Source organism: Geospiza fortis, unplaced genomic scaffold (genome assembly GCF_000277835.1).
Source record: "Geospiza fortis unplaced genomic scaffold, GeoFor_1.0 scaffold16, whole genome shotgun sequence".
NCBI classification, from domain to species: Eukaryota; Metazoa; Chordata; class Aves; order Passeriformes; family Thraupidae; genus Geospiza; species Geospiza fortis.
In genome coordinates, this window is record NW_005054302.1 from 8,101,347 (window position 1) to 8,129,285 (window position 27,939).

Here is a 27,939-nt window from a genome sequence, read left to right on the forward strand (position 1 = left end):
ACATCCATACAGGATGTCTGTGATCCCCATGGCACTGGCATTAATCACCTTTGATGAAACTTTTCTCATGAAAAGTACAGTCTTACAACAGTAAAGGGGAGGTATAAAAGATGCAGCTTACAGCACAGTTTCCAAACTTTGTAAGATCAGCTTTACCCTTTAGAAAGAGATTAAAAAAAAAGCTGGAGTTTAACATCTGTACAGATGTCACATGCTGCAGATAGATTATGTAGCAGACCTCCCTCCAGACGGCAGCATCCCTCTGAGGCAGGATGGAGCACACATCTGCCTTCCCCTGTGTGCATCAGAGCTCTACTCATTCTAACAATGGGAATCGTCATTCTCCATTAAGCTCATACTGAAAGCCTTGAATAAAAGCCTTAAAAAGCTCAGCTGAAAGTATTAATTCTGAGGGAAACATGTAAATCTGGATGAAAACTTCCATTCATTTTTAATCTTGCTATGGTAAACCTTGTAATTAAGATGATTAAATGGCTGAATAAAACCCTATATTTACATCATTTAGAATACCACAATGAAAAACCATAATCCTGTTTATGGAAAGAAAGCAGTAGAGGCATTTTAAATCGGAAACATCAGACCAAGCTTGTTATTTAAGCAGTCCGTAATTAATGTAACTTTTGCTTAGCAAGGACAACTAAGAGTTAACTCACTAGAAAATGCCTCTTGGAGAAAAGAAATAATTGAGAAGAATCAGATATTGTGTTTAGGGAAGAAAAAAAAAGATAAATTGTTATGTTTATGAATTATCAAGTTATCCACATTTAATATATTACACAGGGGACAAGTTGAAGATTAGCAACAAAAACAGTGCTAGTGGGAAAGCTTCTGGAGTAGGCACATCAAAGTGATACAGCACTCCCAAGGAAGCAAGAGGCAGCATTTTTTATGAACAATGGTCCAGGAAAAGCAGGAGGTCACAATCTCTTGGTGGCTGTTTGACATAAAGAATCGGCAGAAAAATCTTATCATTGAAAATATTTTCCTTCCCCATTCTGAAGGAGCGGATAATGTCTCTCCAAAAAACCTCCCTTAGTTTGTTGCCTTCCTATTGCTCAGCAAAGCTGACAATAACTTAAAAAACTCATTTATTAAACTAAAGGGATAATTCTCTCATCTGAATCTGCATGGCAATATTCAGAATCTATTTCAGGTGTGCTTGCCACCCCACATTCCCCTTTGTTTTCCCTGTAAAATATTTCGACATTAATCTAATGAAAGCCTATATGAATAATAAAAATACATCACAAGTTTGTGTGTGTTTGTATGTTTAATGCATTACCTCTTGATAATATATCACAGCATAAATAAACAGAAATCAAGTCTATATGCATATGAAACTGCCTCTCTGATTAAAATCTTGTCAAAAGAAATTAGTGTAGCATTTTTTTTCAGTCAGTTGTGGTTTGTAAAGGCTTTGAGACTTTTTTTCTAAAATTGTATTCTGCAAGAATAGAATATAGGTACTATTTAATCAAAAGTATTTACTTTATCTTCCATTTGAAAACATGTTAATAAAACTGTATCTCTTTCAATATAGTGTTCTTTTGCTATGCCATATTTCTTTTCCCACAGTGTCTAAAAGGGCTCAAGTTGAAGTTCCTGGGCAAGCTCATATGCAGTTATTGACTGGAGAGATTGAGGAATGGGATTCTGTTGAAGGACAAATTGCTTATGGGGTTGTGGAGAATTATTAGGCTAAATATTGTATCATGGATTTATCTCCTGTGATAAGTAATTGAAAATTATTTCTAAAGGTGCTGATCAATGTGAATAAGTCAATATCGCAAAGCTTGCAGCGTTCATCCACAAAAAATTCTCTATCATCAAAAACACTCCCATAACTCATGGTCTTGTTAATTTGAGATGTTCACACATTGCGAACATGCTCTGAATAGTCTTTAGATTAGATGTATTCACTATAACATCTTAGGATCCACTTGAAAGTTTGTCTCCTGGGTTATTTCATTGTTCGAAATTTCTTAGGGTTATTTAGAAGATAATACCATCTTTGCAAATCAGACAAGAAGCTAAAATGGAGTACCAAAAACTGAGTGCTTAAAAAAATTTTAGATGTTCCTGCACACAAATACTTGAAGTACCTCTGCTTGGCAAAAGACCTTTTTACCTGGACGTTTCATATTTGTTGTCAATTTCAGAATTAAATTCATACACTTCACTCTGAAATTTCAGGTTTTGTCCAGAATTATTTTTTACAAGTGGACTCTGTTCTGGCAATCAACTTTCATTAATGTCTTGTATTTTATTGCCAGTGCTTTGTAAAATGATTTATTTTTGAAACATCACCAGGCCTGTAGCGGTAGCTCTCCCCCTTCCAGGAGGACTCCAGCCATTGTATCAATACCACTTGCTGTCCCACTGTTGTACCACAAGAACTTATTGGTCCCCAGTACTTCGCAAATAAGAAGTTGAAGCAGATTTCCTGTGATAGAATCACAGATATATTTCGGTTGGAAAAAACCTCTAATATCATTAAGTCCAAGCACTAAACCAGCACTCGTTCCGCAATAAACCATGTCCTTAATAGCTACATCTACACACTATTCGAATACCTCCAGGAATTGTGACTCTACCACTTCCCTGAGCAGCCTGTTCCAGGGCTTGACAACCCTTCGGATGAAGAACTGAATTACTTGCATTATGTAATGAACAAAAGGAAGGGAGGCCAAGACTCCTTCCCATTGATAGGAGCTTGTGTTTACATGTGCATATCAATGCAATTTTTCAGCTTTTGTTGATTACTTCATCACTCTGTAGAACCTTTTCTGGCTTAGCTATGGTGAAAAAATTATGCCAACAGAGGATAAAAATATTTTTCTGGAAGTAATTTTCCTGTTGGCATAGCCTACTGGTACCCAAACAATATAAATTAAAATGACTGAATGCTGTTTTTGAGCGCTGTAGTTTGCACAGCAGGGGTTTTGCTGTCCCAGTGATGAAAATGGAACATACTGGTTTTCACCATCAAAGGCAATATCTGTGCAACAGTAGCGTTAAAATCTGACTAAATAAAACTCAGAAGCATAATTTCAGGAAAACAATTCTAAATATTTTGATGATATATAAAGGTGTATTTTGTGGAATGGCAGCTGTTAAATGGTGTATGTCAGTTTCACCCTTGATTAATGTCCATCTATCTTTTCAATCTCAGCTTGTTTGGGGAAATGAAATTCAGCTGCACTGCTGAAACCACCACTCACTTTTTCTGTCTACATCTTTTCCCTCTCAGTTTACTTATCACTATCAAGCCTTAACATCATGTACTCAATTGCATCATATAGACTGCAGTGTCAAACTCAGAAGGAGATTGTAGAGGCAACCACGAGAAAATTTGCTCAGAAGAGAGAAAAGCAGAGAGATGACATTGATAACTGTAATGCAGTAATAACAATCCTTGCAGTATAAATAGATACTGAACACATTTCTCTAACAGAAACTCAGCGGAGACTTTATTTTCTGCAGATTTTCCATCTGCAATGTTACTTTTCTTCAGGCCTAAAATTTGGAGTAGAAAAATCTTCTCAGCACAGACCTCATTCCCCAGAGAAGAAAAGGATAAGCTATACCACATCTGCCAAAAAACAAGTTATTCTGTCTAGCATGGTGTCTCCAGGTGTTGTATGGCATGGAAATATAAAGATGTACCCAGCTGTCTACAGATTTTTGCAGGAACATCAATTTGAAAAGCAAAAAAAATAACCTCTCTGGAATACCTGTGCGAGAATCCACAGGCATTTCATAGAATTTATGGTAATTCTGACTTTTACCAATGATGCAATTTTACAAAACTAAGTTATACAGTGAAAGCAAGTAACCAAATCATGTCTCTACTACTGAAAAGAAAATAAAATTTATATTCAACAAAAGTATAATGACATTGAAATTTGGAGCAATTTCTGAAGGCTTCTAAACACTATAAGCAATCTTTTGTGACCTCAAGGCAGCCATATTCACTGTTGATGGCATGGAGACTATTGTTGCATTGAAGTTTTGTACCAGGAATTAGACACTCTTCTAACAGAAACTCTGCTGTTATTCATTGGTATTTGCAATATGTGAGCTTAAATTAGTCCTTTGGTACTCCAAAAACTGTCAGAATGATGTTAGATATCTCATCTTTGCAATTCCACAATCAAATACATACTGTATCTAAAATCTTGGGCACCCAAGAATGAGGAAACTGTAAAGGGGGAGCATGAACACAGGCTGCAGCCTACTGTACCTGGAGAATGAAGTGGAGGGGAGCACATCAGAACAACTCCTTGGCCTTCACGTACAGATACAGCACTTCTTGTCCGACCGCTAAAATTCCCCAGATCTATCAAAGGAACAGAACATTTTAGTAACATACCAAAGATTTTAATTTTTTTGGCTACCGTGACTTCCATTTTATTTCCTCTTTTAAAGCTGGCCGTTCCTTTTTTCATACCTTGATCTATAATAGGAGGGCCTGAAAAATAAATCTATTCCCTTTACAAAAAATTCCGTGTTGCATTAGCACTTTATTCCTTTTTTAGTGCACTTGCATACAGTATGAAAAAAAAAAAGCAGCAGACTATATATATATATGCCATTTACAAATACATATGATAGTGCTTTTATTTCCTTTTACTATATCCTGCTTGATTTTCTCTCTTGGTAGAAGGGATTCATACACAGTGAAAAAGAAGAAATACAACTGGAGGGAATACCTCAGCTAACATCTAGACTGATGATGTTGCAGACCCCGCTTGGACATTGCACACAGGACATGGTGATGACAGAAAGGAAAATCAACACATTGGTTCTAAAACTATAGAACATTGCTACCCTATAGCACATTTACTCTTTCAAATAATTTTCTTCTGATTTCTCCGATGCTATAAGCCAAATCCAGTTGTGAGTAAACGTGTTTTCCCTCCAAAAGTTTCCCTCCATCAGGGCAATAAGAAGCATTTCACTACTGGAACAAACATTTTGCATAAAGTTGCAGGGCACTGCTATGAACAGTTCATTATTTAAAGAATGATATGCTATGAACTGCTATGAACAGTTCATTATTTAAACAGTGATTATTTAAAGCCTCTCAACCAGAATATCCTATTATTCCATTTACCACAGAGAACACTCAACATGGATTTATAATTTTTGTGGATAATAATGCTTTAGCATTTAAATCTGTAGTAAAGAGATATGGGAGTTCAGTTCTGCCATCAGACTGCTGGTGTCTTCACCCATTCCTCAGAGCCAGTGATGGTTTTTAAAACCTCTGTTCTCTCAGGGGTTTTCTAGAGAATTTTCCATCTGATGTGGATCAAGGTAAAGAGAGCAGCAACAAGATATCTTTGAAAAGGGTACAGAAGCTTCAGTAAGCATTAAACAAGGATCAGAAATATGAATATATTGGGTTAGTGGGAGCTTCTCTCACTGACATTGAGTGACTTGTAGACATACTTCCTAATTTCTGCATGCAGCCCGGAGTGTTGGGATGAGCCAGTCAACACGAAACAGTTTGAACAGTTGGAGCAGAATTATTTCTATCTTAACTGCATTTAGTTGGTATTTCTCTATCAGATGCTGACATTCCTCATCTTGCTTCAGACCTAGTAGAGCATGTAGAGCACAAAAATGAACTCCAATGATTTTCAAAAGTAATTTGAGTTGATTTTGTTTTTCACATTTCTAAATTATGTTTTGGACACAGGCAGTAGTTTAAAATTTAAGTACATTAAAATTTGCGCTGTCTTTGGCCAAAATAAGTTGGTGTTTTGATTTCAACAAGAGGTATTGTGCTTGAATAGAAAAAAAGGTATGTAGGATCCAGTAGAATTTTTTTTTAATTAAAGTTACATTACAAAACTTTGAAAAATTTTGCTATTCAATAGATAATTAAAAATTTAAATGTTGTATTGCATATTAAAATAAGCACGCCATGGGTTATAATACATTCTGGTGTAATTTCTCATAAAAGTGTCTCCTAATGCATATTACCTGACAGTATATTCTGCAGAAAAGTAATTATTATTTTGTGTCCAGAAAATAGTGGGCTGTTATGTCCCTGCATGAAAAGAGTGGATGGGAGAACATCTTGTAATTGAAATTTTCTTAGTTAAGTCCTCAGGTGATTAAATGTTATTTTCCTATTATTTATAGAAACCTTTGAATATATTTTCTTCCATTTCCTGCTTTGAATGTGCATTGGGATGGAAAAATATACTTTTTTTTCACCAAATGAAAATCAAAGATATTATTTCTTATTTTAAAATAAAAGTACTACATATGACTCAAGTTTCTATTTGTTTAAAAAAATTATTTTCAAACTAAAGGAGAAGAGTATCAAAGAGCTTTGAATTTCAGCTCTTTTTGGCTATCTGTTGGCTCTGAACTGGATTTCTTGTTAGCATATGACAGAAAAAGGATTAGCAGATACAAAAGAAGGGATTTAGCTCTAAAACAAATAAATGGAGAGAAGCTTAAAATGAAGGAAAGGTGAAGGATCATGCTTGCAGTTCCCCCATATTAAAATAATAAATGCAATAAGGAAAAATCAAATTAATGGAAAATTTAATTACTTTCTTGTAAATCTCAGCCATTACATATCTATCCACACTGGAAAAAAAAAGGCAGCAACAGAAAATTTGTACAAACACCTTTCATTTCACTTTAAAACTCTAAAGAGGTAGATAATAAAAGAAATGGTGGGCAGAACCCAGCTTTTGAGGTGAGAACTGTAACCTCTCACATGGCGACACCAGCCTTTGGTTCACTACTCTTGCTGCAGTATAAACCTGCAACACGTGTGACATGTCAGAATGCCCCACACAGAATGAGTCTGTCCTTCATCTCATTGTGATGTCTATAGTTGATTGATAAGAAAATGCCTTCTCGTGCTCCATAGGTGTTCATCTTTTGCCCTGAAAGATTAATTTACTCATATCTCATTGCTAGTGGCAAAGATAACATATACTATGTTATTTTCAAAGCAGTTCCTGAGCAGTTCAGCTACATAACTCCCATACTTTTTAATATAAGAAACAACACTGACCACTTTGAAAAAATGTAGTTAAGTGCCAGCTGCCATGTCTACTGTAACTTACTATTAACAATATATATGCAAACCACACATTTAGATGGAGGGCATGTGGCAGGAGTAACCAAATTTCCTTTACTGCTGAGAAATTATTCAATTAAAAAATTTATATAGTGTCACTGGTGTACAACCTGTGAGACAGGAGTGGTCTCCACTGTAAAAGGGAGATAGTAAAGAAATTCCAGAGCTACTGATGATGCCAGACATTAAATTCAATGGGCTTGGTGCAGTATTTTCTGGATGTCAAATTTACACTGCAAGTGTATTTACATTAGCTGTATTTACAGCGTAGCATTTGATCTCTGAGAGAAGTTATGACCTTTGGAAAACCATTTATATATCTGATCCAAAGGAGCAGCCAGGTAGTGCTGCTCTCTCCATAGTGGCTATTCCCATTTTTTGGAAATCAGCTAAAGCATGTGTTTCCCTCAGCACATATACCTATATATTGATATGCATTGTGGTACAATGACATCACCACAAGACCATCGGTTTTAACAAGACTCAGTAGAAAAGAAAACACTTCCACAGAAAGTGAAAGGAGTAAAGGGAAATAAATGAGAAAAAACCTCAAAGGAGTCGAAGCAACCAAAAACTTTTGAAGGTCTAACAACAGAATAAACATTTAAATAAAAGGGGAAAAGTTCTGCCATTGACAGAAGGGCTTTTACAAAAGCTGGATCAGTTTTTAGCACTCAATGGCCTTCTAAGTCACCTTCACTACAGTTTGCATTTTAGGTATGTGCAGGAGGGATCCTTGATTCACTGTGTTCATCAGCTTGGTGTAGCTAATGGGGACAACAGGTTTTTGTGACCCAGACAACAGTTGAGGGGTAACTGCTATGAGATTAGGATCAAATTAAAGGTGAAAAACAGATTTTGTTTTTATTGTAGGCAATTATTGCTTGGTAACCTAGCATGGAAGCTGTAAAAGTCTCTGTACTTCATTATCAGTGACTTAAACCAGTCAATTTAGCTTTAAAGTAAAAATTAGATTGGTGCAGAACAATGTCCTCTGCCAGCTCGGTTCTGTAAGTTTAAACTGTTTTATATGCAAATTTATTATGCAGTTTAAAATGGACATAATATGATATGTATTAAAATGTTTAAAGACATATCCTGAAGATACCCAAAGACAAGTATAAAGCAGGCAATATTCTTTCCAATAAGGTAAAAATAGCTCTACACAAGGAGAGATTCTTCTGTCAGGCCAAGGACAAACTTATTTATTGCATTGTCACAAAGAGAGGGTAGCCTTCCTCTCCTTGGATTTGAAAGACAGGACTAAGAAATAGACCTTGAGCTGGAATTGTAGCTCTTTAAAAAAAGTAAGATTTACAGGGAAAAGAATTCCATCAAAACATGTTTTTCAAAATCCCATTATAACCTAAATCAAAAACATGGTTTGACTGTACACTCTAAACAATGGAAAATATAAATGTTCTGTTTAATAACCCACAAGCTATAGAAGAATGAAAGGTGGGTATTGAAAAGATACCATGTGGGATTGTATAGGAAAGTTTTACATTGGATGAATTAAACACAATACCCAGAATATCCAACAGTCCATGAAAATTAATAGATTATTTTATATTGACATACACTAATTTTGTACGAATGTCAAGTTAAGCAAATAGAGCTGTATTAGTAGGGTCACTCATTTGACCTAAGTGTAACTTTTAATACTGAAATTATTCACTAGAAAAAGTGTGAAAGGAAGTTTGGGAAAAAAGATTTCTACCATGACAGAAACATCATCTCACCTGTGATAATGGGAGAAGCATACATTTTGAACTTTCAAAAATCACATTACCATATGACTTTTACGTGACAAAATAAGGGCAACATTCAAACACTTTAGAATGTATCATGCTTATTATTATTGCTGCTGTTATTATTTATTACCAGAAAGGTTTTAATTCTTCATGGATCATCAGACTGACATGATGTGAAAAAGGTCATTTTTTTTCTCAGAGAAGTTACTATGGAAAAACAGAAATAGAGAGAGCATAGAAAAACAATTATGCAGTCCAAGCCTGCATGACAACAGCCCTCTCTCTGTGTACATCTGCAGAGCCATTAAAGCATTTTAAGGAAAGGGGGTTGATACACAGATTTTTTCAGGGAGTGCTGACAAAAGATGACAAGGAACTCAGGAAAATGTCTAAAGATTCTTCTCTGAAAATGTGAAAAACAGAGAAAAGACACACAAGATACTGTACTTATATTTAAACTAGCATCTTCAGAATCTTTCTCAGACATTACAAGATATTTTTTTCTCAGAAAAAAAATAAAGAAGGATCTTTGAATAATGGTGCTCCACCGATATGTTCTTGCAAAAACAAAACACTTTTTTTATGTACATGTATCATCATGACATTTAATGTATACGCTATTGATTCATTACCCCTGAACTAAAGTTTCACTATGAAAGGCAGATAAATAGTCAAATAAACAAACATTTTTCTGTCCTTAATGACATATTTCTATTTATATAATTGTTATAAATTATAATAATTTTAAAATACCTCGTTTACTGTTTATTATGCATCATTTAGTTGTATGCCATGGCTATGTCTAGCTGTTTTACCTTGTAAGTAGAAACATTTTTTAATGCTTTCTACATTTCCTATCACAGTGAAGTCATGAATCCATAAATGGCAAATACATTCTATCATAATACAATACATTAGAGAGATAATTAACTATCCTAGTGTCCTGGTTTTGTCTGAAATAGAGTTAATTTTCTTCTTAGTAGCTGGTGCTGTGCTGCATTTTGGATTTATGTGAATAATGTTGACAAAACATTGATGTGCTCATTGTTGCTGAGCAGTGATTATCTGAAATCAAGGACTTCTGAATGCTTCGTGCTCTGCCAGTGAGGAGGGCACAAGAAGCAGGGACAGAGCATGGCCGGGGCAGCAGACCCGAACTGGCCAGAGGGATATTTCGTAGCACAAAGCATCCTGCTCAGTGTATGAACTGGGGAGAGCTGGTCGGGAGGCACCGATCGCTGCTGGGGGATGGGCTGGGCATCAGTCAGGGGGTGGGGAACAACTGCACTGTGCATCTCTTGTCTCTCTTGGGTGTTGTTCCTTCCTTTCTGTTTTCTCCATTGTAATTACAATTGTTATTACTATTTTTAGCATTATAAGTATCATTGTTGTTGTTATTATTATATTGTTCTCTATTTTGGTTGTTAATATATATAACTATTCCCTAATTTGATTTATAGAATTGTGTATCTAGTACAATTATTTATTTCTTTCAAATTTCCTTCCCAAATTGGATGATTTCTATTTATTAAGTATTATTAATTTAAAATCCTAAACTTTTTATGATACAAAAATAGACTAGTTCACTATTTACCATGCCATACTTTTTAAAAGAGAACCCTACATTTCAATTAAAATACTAGCTACTTTGATCCTACACAGATTTTATATAAATTATGAATTGTTATGCTTTTTTCACTGTTTTGTCTTGTCTAACTACTCATTTTTTCTATAATCGAATCTTCCATGGAGAGATACCCCAGGAAGGCTGAGGAAATTCATAGTGTTGAAGAATTTTTCCTTTTGTTATGCCTAGTTTCAATAACATCAAATAATACCATCAGTATCATCAATAAAGCTTAATTCTACCCCGAGCTTTGAGAAAAAAAGGGAATTCATAGGTACCAAAATCTCCCTGAACTTCAGTAGGATTTCTGCATTCATGTATCCCGAAGTACTGGACCAAAGTGAATTAGAAGAAATATTTACATACAGAATAAAATAACAAGATTATGTTGAAAACTACAGAGTTACTATATGATTCAGCTTGGCATGTTAAGTTCACAATAATTAGGATGTTCGTGGTTACAGTTGCTGATGGTTATGATTAATTAGTTATAATCACTCTGTGTCTGTCAAGTTTCATCTCTTCACACATGAATTATTTCAGCGCGCTTCTCAGCTGTCTTTCATGACTGCATAATGCAATTTCCAGGGAAAACACAGAATCAAGTGGAAATATTATAGTTAAGCATTTTTCTTCCTTTCATTCTGTCATTTAGAAGCAACAACTAAAACCAAACAAATAAGCAACCAATCTTAAGCAACAAATGAAAAATGTTCAAATGCAGATTCCAACGTTAAACCACAAAAGTAAAGTGGGACAATAAATATTACTGCTCGTAGAGCTTCTCAGCAAAGAGATTTTTTCACTTGAGTAATATATGCAGTATATTTTTTTAATCGCATTGTTTTATATAATGTTATCTGCGTCTTCAGAAACACACATTTGTATTTCCAACCTTTTCCATAGAAGTTCCAGACACTGAGTGGTATACTACTATTTATACACTGTATAAAATCCTGTGCACATGATTCTACCTTCTTATTTTTTTTCTTTCTTCTTATGAGTCTTCCTTCTCTTTTTGTTGATTTCTCTTTTAGTAACTTTTTTCCAATTAAGTTAATTACAAATATTCAAGGATATATTGCAAACAATCTTTGATTTTGTTGTGTTTCTTCAACTGGATGTGACTTTTCCTTCTTTTAATTAGTAATTAAAGACCACAGCCAGTTGGGATTTTGGAAGATTTAACACAGAATGACTATCATAGTACAGTTTCTTATCATATGATGTGATATGAAATGGACAGTGACTAATCTCCATACAGCTTATTGGAAAATTCCTGTGTAGTTGTTGTGGTTCACAAGAAACTGTAACAGTGGTACACAGAAAAAAAACCTTTTCCTACCATCTGGGTGAACAAGTCATTAAAGATAACTTGTTCTGTATTTCATTGAGCTAATTTATAATAGAAATTGCACTAAAACATTTATTGTATGTATTTATTACTTTTAGTTCATGGATTCTACTCCTAAAATAATATAATGGTGGCAAAGGAAATAAGCTTTCCCAAGTTCAGAAGTGATGGCACTGAGCTCATCTACATTAAAAACTTCACAACTTCCACAGTATCTGTATTTGAGACTATCTTGCTGGCAGGATACAGACAAAGAATCTGCAGGAAATGAAAGAAAAGCCTGACCTCCCAGGGTCCCTGTTATGAAGATAATATGTAAGATGTTTGATAGTGTTTCAGTCACTACTCTTTTTTTTTTCCTGGAATTCTTCATAATTTGTTTCAGAATGTCATTATATGCATGAACTGAGACAAATATCTGAGAACCACTGTTCAGATCTAAGGTTTGAGGAGTGGCATGATTGTTCAGGTTTCAGTAATAGCTGGAGGCTTTTAGTCACCATTTTCATGAGACATGACATATCAAATTCTGACTCCACTCTAGACAGGTCATTTTGCTGCACTGACTTTTCAGCAGACTAATGTGTATAAATGCCTCCATACTTCACTTCTACTTTGTCATAAAGAAAAGAAGAAGGTCATAATCTCCCAGAAATTATTTATTTGATCTTCTATAAGAGTTGTAGTGCCCAGCATGACCTACAAGTCAATTGTGACAAGATAACTAAGTGCTTGGACACATCCAAGGAGTAAATCTGGAAGACCTTGGTCTTAGTTGAATAGCTCAGCTGGAAATGAAGGCCTTGCAAACATAGAGAGTTGCCTAGGCAGCAGCTTCTTGTTACATATGATGCTAGGTAATGCTTTTGAGAAAACAGTTTTTATTGAAGCCTGTTATTCTGCTTAATATCAGGGTAGCATCAGCCACTGAAAATCATAGTTTAGGATATGAGCATGTCATTTTATAAGTAAGAGTCATCAAAGATAAATAAATTGTCACTAATCAGCTGAGCAACTATAAATTACCATCTACATACTTTGATTTTTTCAATCTGTAATCTGTACCACATTAATTAATTAATAGCCCTGTGAAGGTGGTCCAAGCATTCCTTTAATGATCTAATGTGTTGCAAATAAATGGCACAATATTTATTCATTTTTATGATCAGAAAAGATAAACATTCTTAGAAGGTTTCATAATTTCATAAAGTCTCGGCTAAAGCAGTTTCAAATGCTTTCTAAAAGGCATTTACTTCTCCCATCTCTCTCTTTCTAATGTTATTTCCCTATGTCACTTATTTTCTAATTCTGCACATATTAGTGTCAGAGACATTGCATAAGATGAAGCTCCTCCCCTCTCCTCCCCTCTCCTCTCCTCTCCTCCCCTCTCCTCTCTCTAATGCAGTGGGGCAGAACAGCATGACGGCAGGACAGCTTCTCTTCTCATATGGACTGCTGACAATACAATGTCCAAGAGTATCAAATACTAGATCATGTTCAAGAGTATCAAATACTAGACCATGGTGTCTAATCCTGCAGCTATAACATACAATACTTTAAAAAAAACAAACAAAAAAACCAAAACAAAAAAATCCTGGACAGATATTTTTGGAGAAGCCAACTGACCTTGCAAACAGAGCAGGTCTGCATCCTACCAAGGAACCATACTTCCTCCTAATTAATAAAAATGAATTACGCAGCATTTGTAGGACTTGATTGACCATAATCACAGTCCTATATTTAGACAAAGCTTTGCCACATGTAAGCACTGGTGCAGTACAGCTATTGTGTAGTGTGGGTAAAATCAACCACTGAGATGTTAAAAAAAAAAAGAAAAAAAAAAGAAAAAATTGCAGGCTGGAGAAGATTTGGGCCCTGAATACATTAATTCTCCATGGACTAGGAAAACTTCTGTCACAGTAATCAGACCTGCAGTACTAGCCTAGTAGGAAGGTACCATAAAGGAGTTATAACACGTATTCAGAGAGAGTCAGACATTAAAGAGGATATGGGGGATGGGGGAACTTGTTGAAAGGGTCTAGCCATTTTAAATATATGATGTTCTTTTGGTAGAACAGAGTAAATACACCATCAGGAAAAGAATCCAAGGTTCTGTCTTGAATAGACAGTATACAGAAAGCAAAAATTCAATTCAGGAAAACAAAAGAGGCAATGTGTTGAAAAAATAGTCTGGTTTTTATACTGAAGTAGACCAAATAATTGGAGACTGTGAAATGAAGAGTGTGAAGGGGAATCTCTAGATTTTAATATTATGAATTTATGTAAAGAATGAATTAGATAGTAATGAATATCAAAAAGAAAATCCAGGAAACAAAATCCAGGGATTAAATAGTTACAGATCAATAGTTTTTGCAGCAGTGTTGGCAGATGATCATTGACTGGCTTAGAGCAAATAGATCTGTAATCTCAGATGTGCTGAAAGGATTGTTTCTGAATGTGGTATTAATTTACAAAGGACCTAATACAGCTAACAAAATAATAATAGTTTAAATTTTGCATATGTGTGTCTGAAATATTTCAGGGGTAAAATCTTACTCATAGCTGTCAGCTTCTAGATAAGTTAACATTATATGTTATAAAAGTAATTTGTCTTCCCAGCTCCAGTGAGAATGGTAGTTGTTTTCAGAAAAAAGTGCTGAGATTTTGCTGTCTGAAAATCAGGTCCTTTGAAAACTTCTCTGTCAGATGAGTATGATGTGTTTTTCTGATGCCATACTTGTGAAAAGAGGTTGATAAATCTGAAGGACTTTAGAGAAAAGTTATGAGATTAATTTGCATTACAGAAAACATCTTATAGTGATAAATGCCAAAACATAAAAAAACCTAACCTGACAGAGTCAAAGGTGAGAAAAAGAAAAAGAGTTTTCCATAATTTCTTTTTCTTAAAAGAAAATATCCTAGTTTCTGAATCAATCTCCTAGTGAGTTAACTGATCCTAAAAATAAGCTTCATGTGATTCTTGGAATTCCATCCTAAAAATGGTTCCCTCAGACTCAGTTGGTATAATGATTTAAATATGTGCATAATTTTTTCCATAGAGTGGAATGTAATTTCTAATATAAATATCCATGCATTAAAATTTTACTTGAAAAGTAATAGTAAACTAAGACATACTCTTAAAAAATATAAAAATAATAGAAATATGAAGGCTTTTCAGTGATGTGTGAGACATCACAGGAAAATGGTACCAGATTTTTGCAGTGTTACTTTATAAATGGTACCAGATTATTGCAGTGTACTTTAATAATGATTGATGACATTGTTTTTGAAGGAGTGACATGTAAGGAAATGGTACCTAAATACCTGGGGAGAATTGCATCCATGCTATGAGTGTAATTTAATATCAACAATTTTGTTTAATTCATTGTAACCCACTCTACATGTTTCACACTGTGAGAATATGAATGGGATTTTTATCAGTGTAATTGTAAATTATTGACAAGAATAACCTCAGTGGTGGCATACATTAATTTTATCCAAGTCAATTACTACTAGATATTATAAGTTTCCAATTAACAATACAAGCATAGATTTTAGATTAAAATTAACTGTAATTAAGTTTGCTATGAGTAAAAACATCACATTAGAGTATTTAGACTTACTGATTCAGATAGTCGTATCATAAATATCTATGGTCTACCAAATTTTAATAAAATGTAAGCAAACATAAAATGAATACTATAGAGACTGTATAATGGTGACTAGTAATTGAGAAGGTTCATATGTGGTTATACTTATAGGTAACAATTTGCTGTTAATGCTGAAAAAGACTTTATTTAAAGATTGAATTTTACATAAATTATTTTTAGTGTAATGAAATAAAATATTAAATTGTTATCCCTATTTTTTGAGCTATTTTTTTTATTGGAAGGAGTTATTTCCCTTCTAACATTTTACCACAAAAGCACAGTTGCTTTATAGCTATATCTGAGCCAGCTATCCTAGTCTTCCTTTCAAGGCAATGCAGAGAAATAGACGCTTCAAAGGCCTGATTCATTTGACCTATTTTAGATGTCAACTTGACATGAATGAATTGCATCCTAGTAGTGCAACAGATTAAGTAGGAAATCAAAACAATTAGATCAGTTGCAGCTGCCTATGGTGTTGACAGTCTGACATTAAAGGAGAATGAATAAAGTGTATTTAGAGGCAATTTACTATTTCCTTGATCTTCAGATTGTTTTCTCAACATAATTATTTTGCCTACGATGCTCTGATAAAACTAAGTAGAAGATGGTAAAGAATTCCTCTCATATATATTTCAGAAAAGCAACAAAAGGCAAATAGATTTTTTTTAAAGTGTTGGACCTCTGTAAGTAAACAGTTTCTTACTCTTATAAATAAAGTAGTGATCTAACCAATTTTTTTAAAGCTATATAGGAGATTAAGATATGAGCATAGTAGTTTTGAAATAATGCCTAAATAAAGGTAAATTCAGCCCTTAACCTCATGGTCTTTTTTATTGTGGCATTAATTGTATGCTAAGATACTGCTCCTGAGTAATAAAGATGATAGGTCTAAATTTAAAGCAACTTCTGTATGCATTTAATGTGTTTCATATTGTTATGCAGTATAGAAAATCTAAATGTTACGTGTTTTAAAGGATTTTACATTGACTTTTAGAAGAACTTTACAATGTGAGGAACTCCATCTTCTGGCTACGTGTTTGGTGATTAATGTACATTTAGAGGAAAACTTCCAGCTCAGTTTGCTGAGCCTGATTGATACCCAGAAAACCTAATCTACTGCACCTTGGGAAGACACTTACTGGAGAAAAGAGGATAAGAGAATTAGCACCACCTTAATGCTGCAATAATGTGCATCTTAAGATGACTCAGAGATTTCATCCAGCATGCACAAAATCAGCCAGCATTTTCTACTTATTGCTTTTAGTTCCAGTGGAAGCAAAAGGCTTTCAAAATAAAGAAGATATATTGTTATACATACTTTATGGCATTGACTTTGTAAAGAGTGTAGGAAACTATTTCCCTCTCTTAGAAACACTGGTAATGTCAGAGAAGCAATGCCTTTGGATAGCTATTGATTTTAAGTAGACTGCAGAAAAGATGTTTGCTTATTGTGTAAACCTGCTCCTCATCCTCACAAATGCATCTTGAGTATTTCTACCTGTTAAATCCTTCCTTTTAAATGCCAGCATTATTAAAACATTTCCAAGTTATTTGAGTGCTTCATTCCCTTAAGTTAGAATTGAACAGGAACTTATTAGATGCATATGATGGGATGTACGTGCAAAGGCTAAAAATATTTTCTAATTAGAAGTGGAAGGATTGATTTTTTTTTTATCCTAACAATGATTTCTAATGTAAGTGCAGCTGATGGAAGAAACAAGCTAGTCTTAAGTTCTCAAAGTATTTTCCATAGTCATACTCTATTAAATTACAATCCAATCAGTATTTTTTGACATACCCTAGAAAATTAAAATGCACTCATATATTTTAGTATCTACAATCAAACTACACAAATAGCAGCTTGGTGTACATGACTATCATTATTAAATAATGCTAAATCTGTTGTTTGTGAAAAGATATAATTTGTGTTTCATCACTTCACTCAATTATCTTATTGTCTACTACCTGAGGTTGCGCTGCATTATTCTTTAAGTTCCCAATATCTTGTTAGGCAGTTTTATATCTCTGCTGCTATGAATATACTCTCAATGCTTCTGTGTATAGAAAAAAAATAGTTTCAATTTTCCAGTCTGCAATTCTATCCCTTCAAAATAATAGGTGAATGGGACTGTGATATAATCATTATGATAAGAAATACCCAAGCTGTTTAACAAATACCAAACACGTTTGTCAAGCGAAGCTGTAAACACTGATTTCTGTCCAACATTCCTGGAATTCTCCGTGGGTCATAGGAGGTGTTGCAAAAATGTATTGTTGGTCAATAAAAGCCTAGATCTTTTATGCGGATTTGAACTAAACACTTAAAGCTGGAGATGCAATGTGAGCCATAACAACTTCTGAGACAGCACAAACCGATGTTCTGAAGTTTGAAAATAACTATTGTAAAAAAATACATACACACAGAGCCCTGCCCAAATAGCAGACTCAAGAGGCCAAAAGCAAAAATAAATAGACACAAGGTAAAATAATACGATCATGGAAATTAAAATAATATGGTGAAATCTCATAGAAGACCAGAAATGAGTTCTTTCAAAAATAAGTTTACTTTGAAAAATACTAATTTTACTACAACATAAATAAGGTTAAGTCCTTCAACAAACTACACCCTTTTATGACAATTTTTTTCATTAGTTTGATAATACTTTTGTTTATCCCCCAATTTATTTGGGTTCTTTGTTTTCTAGTTAATGGAATAGTTGTGTTCCCGGTCACTGGGATTACTGGAAAAATAAATGGAATTCCACTTTTATTTTCTTTACAGTTTTTCTGAAGTGTCATTTTGTCTTCTTGTATTACTGCAGTGAATTTCTCCAGAAGACTTGTGATTTCCTGAAGCATTTTGTAGACAAACACAATGACTGGTCAGTCTTGTTAAATCTTATAGGCACTGCCTTTCAGTGGAGCTGGCACAGATGCTCATGGCGCAATGCCTGTAGAGAAGGCACGTCAAATACTTTGGTGGTGAGGGCAATAAAAATTCTGTTTACCTCCAGCAGACTGCTCAATAGCTTTTTGATAAAATAGCTCCTGTCCAGCCTTTTTCTTACATAATGTAAAATGTAATTTCCAGAATCATTAACTTAAGTAATCTTTCATGAAATGTAATTTAAGAAAGAAAAAGGTTTAAACATTTGAATAGATTTTGGTAAAGGCAAGTAAGTGTCTATTGCTTAGTTAGCATCATCCTAAGCATTCACCTTAATGTATCTCAGGTTAAAAAGTCCCAGGGCAGGTTCACAGACTTTACTGTGTCCTTGTTTTTATGTTCTCGTGTAAATAAGAGAAGGCAAAATGTGACTCATGCATTTGAGAATATATTCCAAGGTTGTTTCACACTAGTCAATTATATCAATGACAAAAAAATGCATACAACTTTTGCAAGCATTCTGAAAAGCTTTCTTCAACCCTTCCAGTGCATTTGTGGTAGGCACATATATTTACTCTGGAATGATGACTTGTCATTCAGAAAATATAGAGCCAAAAACATTTCAGAGGCTGTCATTCAGACTGATTCTGAAACTAGGTTCTTTTTCATTTGCTTGTGCAACATGAATTTTTTTATGTGGCCTCTGATTCCAAAAGCTTCCATAAGACTCTTCCAAAAGTAAGCGTTCTACAAATGAATTCTAGCCTATATATGGACTCAAATTGCTTAGCTGGACATGGAAGGTCAAGCTTAGTATGTCTTCTGATCTGAGAGAAATTTTCAGGTGTAGCTCAGAAAAAAATAATGTAGAACATTTCTCTCAAGAAGGAAGAGCAGGACATCTGCTGTAAGTGGAATCATAATCTTGTGTTTAGCATACAAATACAAATTTGAAAAGCCATTTCACTACAGTGGACTAAAATAATCACCACTTTCTCCCTACTCTATCTTACAGCAAAGAAATTTGCCTACACTTACATTACAATATGCAATGTCTCCAAAAGATATGCCTACTGGTCACAGCATAAAAACAATATTAAAAGGGGGAAATTTGTAATTTCTTTGAAATTTTTAATGCAATTAATTTCTGAAAGAACAAGTGCAATAGACAAATAATCTTTTTATGCTTTTCTGTATGTTCTTTAATCCCATAAATCCTGGGACATGAATCTGTAGTTTCATAAGGGAAAGATGGCAGGTGCAGGACATAGATCTCTATTTTATGACTCAGATGATATGTAGAAATGATGGTCAGGTGCTAAGGAGGGAAGAACATGCTCTCCGTTGTGACAGACATCAAGGTAGAAGGTTTGTCTGCATCAAGGTTTGTCTGCATCAAGGTAGAAGGGGAAAATCCGGGAGAACGTGGATGCTTTTTGCTTGAGACTGGAGGTCCTTCAACATCTCCATTAGTACAAAGTATGTTTGCAGCAGATCACAGATGGAGAAACAGAGCTGCTTTCATCTTTTGTTCCGCTGTAAGGAATTGTGACCAATGGAGCCAGAGCTTTCATTGCAATTTGACCTTCAAATGCCACAGTGCCACAGGACCAGATGACACAAGTCCCCCTGTGTAGATGCCTCTTTCCTCTAAGTTTAAAAATCTGTCTTTCATTTCTTTTCAGGGCACATGTAAACTCAGTATTTTAAAACTAAAGCTGATATTTCTTGAGGATACTTTATGTCTTCTACCCCTTAACTATACATTCAGCCAAATTTTTAAAACCTGATGAGACAGCTTGTCATTTAGATATTCTGTCATATCAGCAAGCTCACAGGACTGGGGGAAAAAATCTCTTACTGTACTAACTCTTTATTTTGACTTTCTCCCCTAAACAAACATCAATTGCTGAAACTCCTAAACTAACAGTAACTCCTCTCCCAACAATAAGTTCAAAAATTGAATCTAGGTGATTAATGTTTTATTTGATGTTATTCTTACAGTGAAGGACTCAAGCCACCCTTAAATGTATTTTCTATATTTAATTCAATACACAGAAGTGCTGGTTTCTTTATTCCAGCTTCTCTGTATAATCCAAATTGGTGTCAAAGCGCTTTCTGTGTAACTTGCAGAAAATGAAAATACATGTCTTTGCTTGTCTTCTGAATAAACTGAAACTATTGCACTTCACAGCCCTATCCTGAAATGTGTTTCACTTAAGTTTAACAATAGAGATGTGATACTTCTTGCAATACTACAGTCACATTTCTTTAGCAGAAGGAGGGACACACAGAATATGGAAGTCAAAAAAATCAAAGGATGAGAGAATAATTCAGAGTGGAGTGGGCTCAGAAGGTCCCTGATCACATTCCCTGTTTAAGTAAGGTCATCCCAAATGTTAGACCAGGTTGCTTGGAGCTTCATCTAGTTGGGTCTTGAAAATCCCCAAGGACAGATACTGCACAAACTGCCTGGGGAACCTGTGCTACTGCGTAGCTGTCCTCACAGAGACAATGTTTCTTCTCATGATTTTCATTCCAGGTTTTGCCTGTTTTCTCTTTTCTTCCTGGTAATCACCACTTCGAAAAGTGTTGTGAACCTCCTGGTAGGCACTGGGAAAATACTACTAGGTCCCTTCTCTGCTCCAGGATGAAAAAACTCAGTTCCCCCACATTCTTGTCAGGTGGCAAGAGCTGCAGCCCTCACCACTTGGTGGATTCTCCTGAATTCTCCTGAGCTTCCTAATGCCTTTACTGGTGGGCCTGAAAGTGGACAAAATATCAATTTGTCCTTTCATGGAATAAATAGGTCTCATTAGCAGACACTGTTATCTGCTAAGTGTCCAAGCCCTTAATTTTAATCTCTTAAACATTGCCATATTACCATATAAATAGAAATAATTATATTTAAAGAGTCTTTAAAATATTTTGAAATTATTATTTAAATAATGAAAGATAAGTAATTCCTGGCCTCTATGTTAAAAAAAAAAAAGACTGCAATTTAGGTACTGTGACACATTCAGTCAGAATCTCTTAATGTGAAAAGCATGAACCTCTCCATGGGTAAATGGGGACCCTGTGATGTTGACAAATACAAGGATCTCAGGGGACAGTTGGGACATTCAACACACCCTGGCAACAAATTTCACTTTTATCAGACAAATTATGTAATCTAATCACTGTGTAGCCCCTGTTAGAGGCAGGACGACACTATCTTTGTAAGCTTTATTTTTTCTCTCATTTATATCAGCAAGAATTTTATTGATATAATCGCCTCAAAAATGAAGCTGTGAGTCACGCACTTATTTTATTATGTTTTTGTCTAAATAATTTCTGGGCATTCAACTCTTTCCACTGAAGGAGCATTGAGACCAGTGCTTAACATTTGTGGGTATGGAAATTATCAGCATTAGCACTGCAGAAGAAAACAGTTTAGAAGATGCTGCTCTTCACAGTATGCAACTGTGGATCACAGCAATTCTGGGTTTTGTCCACCCTTGAAACTGGAAATGCAGAAGAGCTTTGTGCAGAGACATGGCTTCATGGCTCCAGCTTCCCTTGCACGTGTCACCACCTCCCATATCACTGCATGTCTGGATAGAACTATCAGCAGTTCAAGCCAATTCTCTTATGTTGTTTCATGCTCATGTCTAATGCAACAACAAGATATCTTGCATTGTCCTTTTTCTAGGACAGTAGATGTAGATGGCCAAATTTGAGTCACAGGTATCCAGCCTACAGGAAGTTAACTTTAATTTAGACTTGGAACTGGAGTCTGACTTTTGCTAAGAAACTTTTCCATAAAACTGTTTTATAACGATTCAGGTTGGAAGGGACCCCTGGAGATCATGTACAATTGTCTGCAAAAAGCAGGACCAGCCTTGAACAAGTTGCCCTGTCTGATCAAGTTTAGAATCTCTCCAAGGAAACTGCCAGAAGAGTAAAGATAGCAAACTGCCTCTTGGTGCTGGAGAATTTTGGACTAAAATATAGGGAAAATAAAAATGAATTACTAATATTTTTGGTAACATAGTGGACACTTACTTTATATCTAAATGTCAGAATCTCTTTTATATGGTCAGACATGGCAAGGTTAGTACTAGGATTGTCGCAGAGAATAAATCAGGTATCTTGTATGCAGTTGACTGGAGAAGAGAAAATGTGAAAAGGCAAATTTCAGAGATCCTGTGAGTAAAAAGATGGTATGTCAAAGTCAAGCAGCTAATCAGAATACATACCCTAAGGTATATCAATAAATCAAGCTGTCATAAGTGCTCATAATGATCATTTGTGAAAGTTCTACCTTTACCATTTTTAGCCAGCATTCAGCAAATGAATAGCTGCCATATTGTTCCCAACAGAATGCAAAAGTCAAAATTCTAGAAGGCATTTTTACACATCTTCAGGTATATTTAGAAGTGATAAATAAGGAATTACTATTCTAGTCATCTACTATAACTCCAGTGTAATGTGAACCACAGAAATTCTCAAAATTAATGCTTTGAAATAGATAAGTCTTAAAAAAAAATATTAAATAAAAAGAAGAAAAATTTGCACTCATTCTCTAGACAAGTTCCTCCAATGGTTTTTCCTCTCTGTGAAGTTGACATTTATACCCAATAAAAACCAGTACTTTTAAGTTTCAAATGCTTGATTTTTTTTGCTCCTTCTCTGGCTAAATTGCAGTCTTATTGTTTTATATCAGTGTGCCAGTATCTTTCCAATGTAGAGCTAAAAAAATAGTCATTTTTGAAAACAAAGTCTGTTTTTCTACTCCAACAAATCTTCCCCTATCCGTCAAGATGCTTTTTAAGTTGTACACCCCAGGGTATGCTCTCCAGGACAGAAAGGAAGATCAGGAATCTTCATACTGTCAGTATGGAAGAGAAACCTTGACTTTTGATTAAGAGTTCCAATAAAATGGAAGTTGGAATAATTCAAAATAATCACTCCCTTAGAATAGACGTACCGTGGAGACACAGACTGCCACCAAGGGTTGATCCGTATGGTAATATGACTCATGAAGGACCAGCAAAGAACAGCACCCTAGGAAATATTGTACTGCATCCTAAAGCTTATAGGTGCCAATAATACAAGACCTCCTAAATTCTTTCATACAAAAGAGTTCAAAGAACCTGACCCTTCTAAGCCTCAGATGGGAAATACTACAGATAGATGCAGAAGAGAAAATAAACTTCTGTTGAAAACTTTCAACTATTTTTTTCTCATGAACTTTTGGGGTTTTTAAATCCAAAACTGCTTTCTGTGAGCAGCTGAACTTCATGGGAAGATCTGTGTCCTTTGGACTTCATGCAGGATGGCAAAAGCCATATGTCAATACAGTTCCTTAGTAATTTCTGTAGTTTTCCATCAGACTTAAAGCAGTTGTGATGACAGGTACATAGTAAGTAGATTGCTGTGTAGGAAGACTACACAGCAATCTACTACAAAGAAAAGAGATCTTACAATCATTAATTTTTGGGACAATTTTTATATTGTTTTCATGAAAATCTTCATAAGAATTGGAGCTTTTTAACCTACCTAACTGAACCTGTCAGGAGACAGTCTGCTAAATACAAAATTTTACATCTCTTCAGTCTATATTCTGAAAGAATCAATGATTTGTCCTCTGATGGCAAAGAGATTCATGGTCAAATTAGTGCAGGAGGAGCCAGTCCCTTGAAAGTTCAGAGTAACCTCAAGATGCTATCTCAAGCATCTCTAGAGAAAGAAAAATAATTTATGATTTAATTTAACAGAGGGAAACTTGAAAGCTAACAGCAGGCAATGACCATTACAATATTTTGCAGATTCTATGGTTCACATCTCCTTCACATTACATGTTCCTTTATCAGAAGATCTCGATGTACTTCTCAGCCTTGGAATCCCCCACTATTATCTGGCTCAGCTGCTTCCTTATAAAACCTTGTACAAATATAGCCCAATGAACACAGAGATAGTTCAAAGCATTAAAAAAATGTCAAATAAATCAGTCTTATATAGAGTGACATTAAGTATAGAAGTCTGGGAATAATGACTGGCTCAGAAATTTAAAATTTATACGTATATGTACATGCACATGTGTGCATATATATATATATGTATATATACACATTTCTATATTCATATTTTTTAGCTAGATAAATATAAAGCATATATTGCATTTTGAATACACATAGATGCTTACACATTGCTTCTGTGACATTCCACTAGTTGATTAGCAACAATTTTAACAGGGTTAATTAGTTACTATTAGTTCACCCTAATGTGAGCTCACACTTTAAAATCCAGACCTATGTGCTTACAGTGAGATGTAGAAAAGCTACAAACTGCCAATTTTAGGTGAGCTGATAAATTATAACAGAGCTCAAAAAGTGATGTTATGCCATTATCTAATATCTGCTACAGGTAGATTGAAAAATCTGAGTTCAGATATTAAGATGCTGCAGGGAAGAGAATAAAAAAATTAAAAGATGAGTGCTGTGCTTACTGCAAAGAGGTGGGTTACTATCTACTTGCTTCCTTTTTGAAAATAATTTGTGAGATATGGAGCTCAAGATCAGGAAAAAAATCCTCTGGTATAGACCCAGGAAACATTATGTCGTGCAAATTCATGCAAATGGAATGTGGGTTCACAGTCCTTATGAGCAGCAGAGATTTATTTCTTATGATAGTTATGACAACAATGCATAGCAGTTCAGGATGAAAGGAAAATTACTGTAAAGTACATTAGGAGACTGCCTAGTGTTACTTTAATGCTCCAAATGCTTCTACATTTATTTAATACTTAGGGGAAAGCACAGTTTGAACTGACATTGCTTGAAAGAATAAACAGCTGAGAAAGTATAAAAGCACAATGCTTTTGTTGTTATTGGGGTTATTTGAAACCTTTTGACCTTAAGCTTCCTTTAATATTTTTGGGTGCTTCTGCATATGAGCAGAAAGCGGGATAGAAGAGGTGTGAAAGTCTCATAACTTGGTGAAGAAATGATGCAACTTTTCCTCTCTAGTCATCTTTGTAATAGTATGTGGAAGAAGAGGGAGTCCTTCTTTAAGAATATCTGGTTAAAGTCCTTTCTCAATGCAAAAAGACTAATGAGAAGAGGAGTAAGTCATAAACAAAACATACAAAGCAGTCATAAGAACAAAACTTGGTTGACCTCAGTAATTGATGAAGGCAAGTGAGATTGGAAGAGCATTTATTCCAGCAAGGTTTTCTGTCAGCAGATCTCGTCAACTAGGAAGGAAACTAAACAGAAAGAGGGAAACTCGTCCCAAAAAAAATCTAAGGAGACACTCACCCACACACCTGAACAAATAAATGTGGAGAAAATGACAGGAAGCAAACCTCAGCAGTTACACTAATTGATGGACTATCAAGAAAACACAGGTACCATTTCCAGTGACATCAACCTGGACTTTGCAGCGCTGTAAGATTGTAAACCAAGGGAACCCGGACAAACACCACTTTGGACAACATGTTCTAGTGCCTTACAACCCTCACAGAAAATAATTTCTTCCTAATAGCTAATCTAAATCTACCCTTTTCCTGTTTTCTCTTGTCCTACCATTATGGACCCTGGTAAAAAGTCCATTATAACTTTTGTATCAGCCCCCTTGATATACGGACTGTTCTATTCTATTCTATTCTATTCTATTCTATTCTATTCTATTCTATTCTATTAATTCTATACTTCTGTGATGGGTGGGACTTAATTTCGACAGTTCCTGCCTGGAGATTCTGGGACTCAAAAGACATGAGAAGAAATTTCCAGTGTTAATCCAAGGCAAAAAAGAGTTTTTGGATACATCATTTTTTCATGCCAACTGTCATCAGATCAATTGTCTCATTTTCCATGTTTATATGTTATCTCAAACAATTTGTTCAGTTTGTTATGTTTGGCCTTTTCTTATGGAAAATAAAATTCTCCCCTCTGACCCAAATCTAGGATGTTATAGAATTTGGGAACACTTACAGAAGTGGTAATCAGTTTTTGCCTATACTCCAGTCATCTACTCACAGGTCTCATGGGTAACAATCACTGAGAAACAAGACGACAGCTAAGCTGTCCTGTGTAGTACTTAACCCTATGTTTTTTAATGATGTATCTTCAGAAAATGGAGAAATCATCTAAAAACGTTCAGAGTGAATATCCTGGAAGTGCCAAATCAGACCAAACACACTGTTTCAAAGTGGAATTTTTTTTTTTATTGCTGTCTTACCTTTCTCCAGGCAACTCTAGTTTCTGCACATTATTGTAAAATGTTTCCACTATTTTTCTTTAAATAAAATATATTGCAGTGCAATCTGTTTATGGAGTCTGAGATTACCACAATTCTTTCACACCTTCAACCCTTTTTTGTCTTAATGCACATTCTTGAAATAAGAATGATGACATAGCATCCACAAGAGTTTCCATGAAAAAAGTAAAGAATAATGTGATTTATGTAAACTAAAACTGTTCTACTTTTACCAAGTAAGTTATGCAAAGAACCTGCATAAAAGTAAATAGAAGTTTTATAAATCAAACCTTAAGTGCATAAATGCATTCCCATTTCAAGCAGTATTTTAAAGAGCTGAAGCGGAAACATCATCTTTGCAGGCATTATAATTCAAACACTGAAACTTGTAAACTTTTTATTATAGTCCTTTTTCAAAATGCCTATGCTTAAGTACAAAAGGTTTTTATACTTTTTGCAACTTTTTCTATCAGACAGGTACAAACCATGAATGTAAAGTTGCTCCTGTAGGTATTTTACTTGTAGGCAATGTCAGTAAGATATATAAAATCCACCCTTTCTGTAATTGCTTCCAACTTAATTTTAGGTATCACATCACATTAATCTTTCACAGCCTTGGTGTTTGCACCCCAGATAAATTACATGAAATCAGCAAAGACCCTTCCAATGGCAAACCAAGACATGGATACAAATTCTAGATTGTATGTTCCATTGATGTGATAACGCAGAATAGACAGAGATGTGAGATGCTTACTAATGATTTAGTTTGGGAACTAGGTTTCAAGATGTTGCTTGTTGGCTCCCATCTTGAAAATCAATGTCAGTGATTTCAGCTGTTGCCTTTGCACATAGAAAATAATTACTAACAGTGAAGAAAGTAAAATGTCTTTAATATATAAATTACTTGCATTTAGATCTCTGTCCACATATTTATTTTTACCAGGGCATTCCCAGAAAATTGTATGAACAAATTACTTAAAGTAAAAAAAAAAAAAAAAAAGGATGTACAGTTAACCACAGTGAGAAGACATTTGGAAAAGCTTTTTCAAAGTGCCACGTTACTGATGGAAAATGATTTTCATTATATTTGCTTTCCCCTTCTAGAGTTCTAAAGAAATCTCTTTTTTTCAGTTCAGGACCAAAGTCTGATATTTCACCCTGGCTGGTTGAGGAGAATGTGCTTTCCAGCTGCTTTGTGTCATTGTTACTGTATTGGACCATGTGTGCCAATATCGTGGTTCCCACAATGAGCAGTGTATCAAAACCCTAAATGAGTTTGCAGCTCACAAAATCT

At 34.8% G+C, this 27,939-nt stretch overlaps 1 protein-coding gene across 1 annotated transcript in view; it reads right to left on the reverse strand.

Moving 5' to 3' along the window:
• CNTN5 (contactin 5) overlaps positions 1 to 27,939 on the reverse strand; it is a 603,295-nt gene that overhangs the window by 178,447 nt on the left and 396,909 nt on the right. The window contains exon 8 of the mRNA XM_031066019.1: positions 4,265 to 4,360. Coding sequence (XP_030921879.1) covers positions 4,265 to 4,360 — 96 coding nt within the window. The remainder of the gene's footprint in view (positions 1 to 4,264; positions 4,361 to 27,939) is intronic.